Source organism: Rhinopithecus bieti, unplaced genomic scaffold, assembly GCF_001698545.2.
Source record: "Rhinopithecus bieti isolate Rb0 unplaced genomic scaffold, ASM169854v2 scaffold_18358, whole genome shotgun sequence".
NCBI classification, from domain to species: Eukaryota; Metazoa; Chordata; class Mammalia; order Primates; family Cercopithecidae; genus Rhinopithecus; species Rhinopithecus bieti.
Genome location: NW_016809144.1, coordinates 20,800 through 21,657, shown reverse-complemented (window position 1 = coordinate 21,657; position 858 = coordinate 20,800). Strand labels below are relative to the sequence as shown.

Genomic DNA, 858 nt, shown 5'->3' with positions numbered 1-858 from the left:
CCGGAGCTGCTGGTGGTGGGGTCGCGGCCCGAGCTGGGGCGTTGGGAGCCGCGCGGGGCCGTACGCCTGAGGCTGGCAGGCACCGCGGTGGGCGCCGGGGCGCTGGCGCTGCAGGAGCCGGGCCTGTGGCTCGGGGAGGTGGAGCTGGAGGCCGAGAAGGCGGCGCAGGACGGGGCGGAGCCGGGCCGCGTGGACACGTTCTGGTACAAGTTCCTGAAGCGGGAGCCGGGAGGAGAGCTCTTCTGGGAAGGTATTGCCAGCAGACGTCTGCTCCCGGCGTAGAGCAGGAGCTCCGGCCCGCACCCCCCCAGCCGGGGCCTAGGCCTCGGGCATGCCCGGCAGGCCCCGGCGGCGCGCGTCTCGGGCTCTTTGCCCGCGTCCCTGCGCACTCGCAGGACGCCCTGGGCTGACCCTGCTTTGCCAGCCACGCTGTCGCTGCCAGCCGCGGCTCCGGCTTCCTACTGGTTCCCTAGACCCGTACGGCGCTCCCGGCCGCCTTCCAGTCCCCTCGGTCGCCTGCCCCTCTAACCTGATTTCCGCACACCCAATATTCAGCTTCTTTCCAACCGCAGCTGCTTCACGGGCCAGTGCCCTTCGTCTCCCGCCCGGGGCCCTCTTCGCCCTCCGAGTCCCCCTCGCCCTCCGAGTCCCCCCTTCGCGGGTCCCTTGGCTGCTCGGCCGCGCGCCGCTGATGGCTTCAACTGCCCAACTCCGCTTTAGTTGAGTTTTGTGTCCTCATTTTCCTGCTCTAATTCGCTAAAAAGAAAAACGATCCAACCAACGAAAGTAGCGTTTTCGCTAATTCGTAGACTGCAACGTGCTGCTTAGATTTTTTTTTCTTAGATATTGAGAATGAAC

General features: G+C 66.4%; 1 protein-coding gene across 1 annotated transcript in view; it reads left to right on the top strand.

Annotated features, from left to right (window-relative positions):
* The window catches only part of LOC108539841 (EPM2A glucan phosphatase, laforin), a 4,218-nt gene extending 3,589 nt beyond the window's left edge, over positions 1-629 (top strand). The window contains 2 exon segments of the mRNA XM_017888778.1: positions 7-303; positions 306-629. Coding sequence (XP_017744267.1) covers positions 7-303; positions 306-410 — 402 coding nt within the window. The 3' untranslated portion in view covers positions 411-629.
* Positions 630-858: the final 229 nt, after the last annotated feature.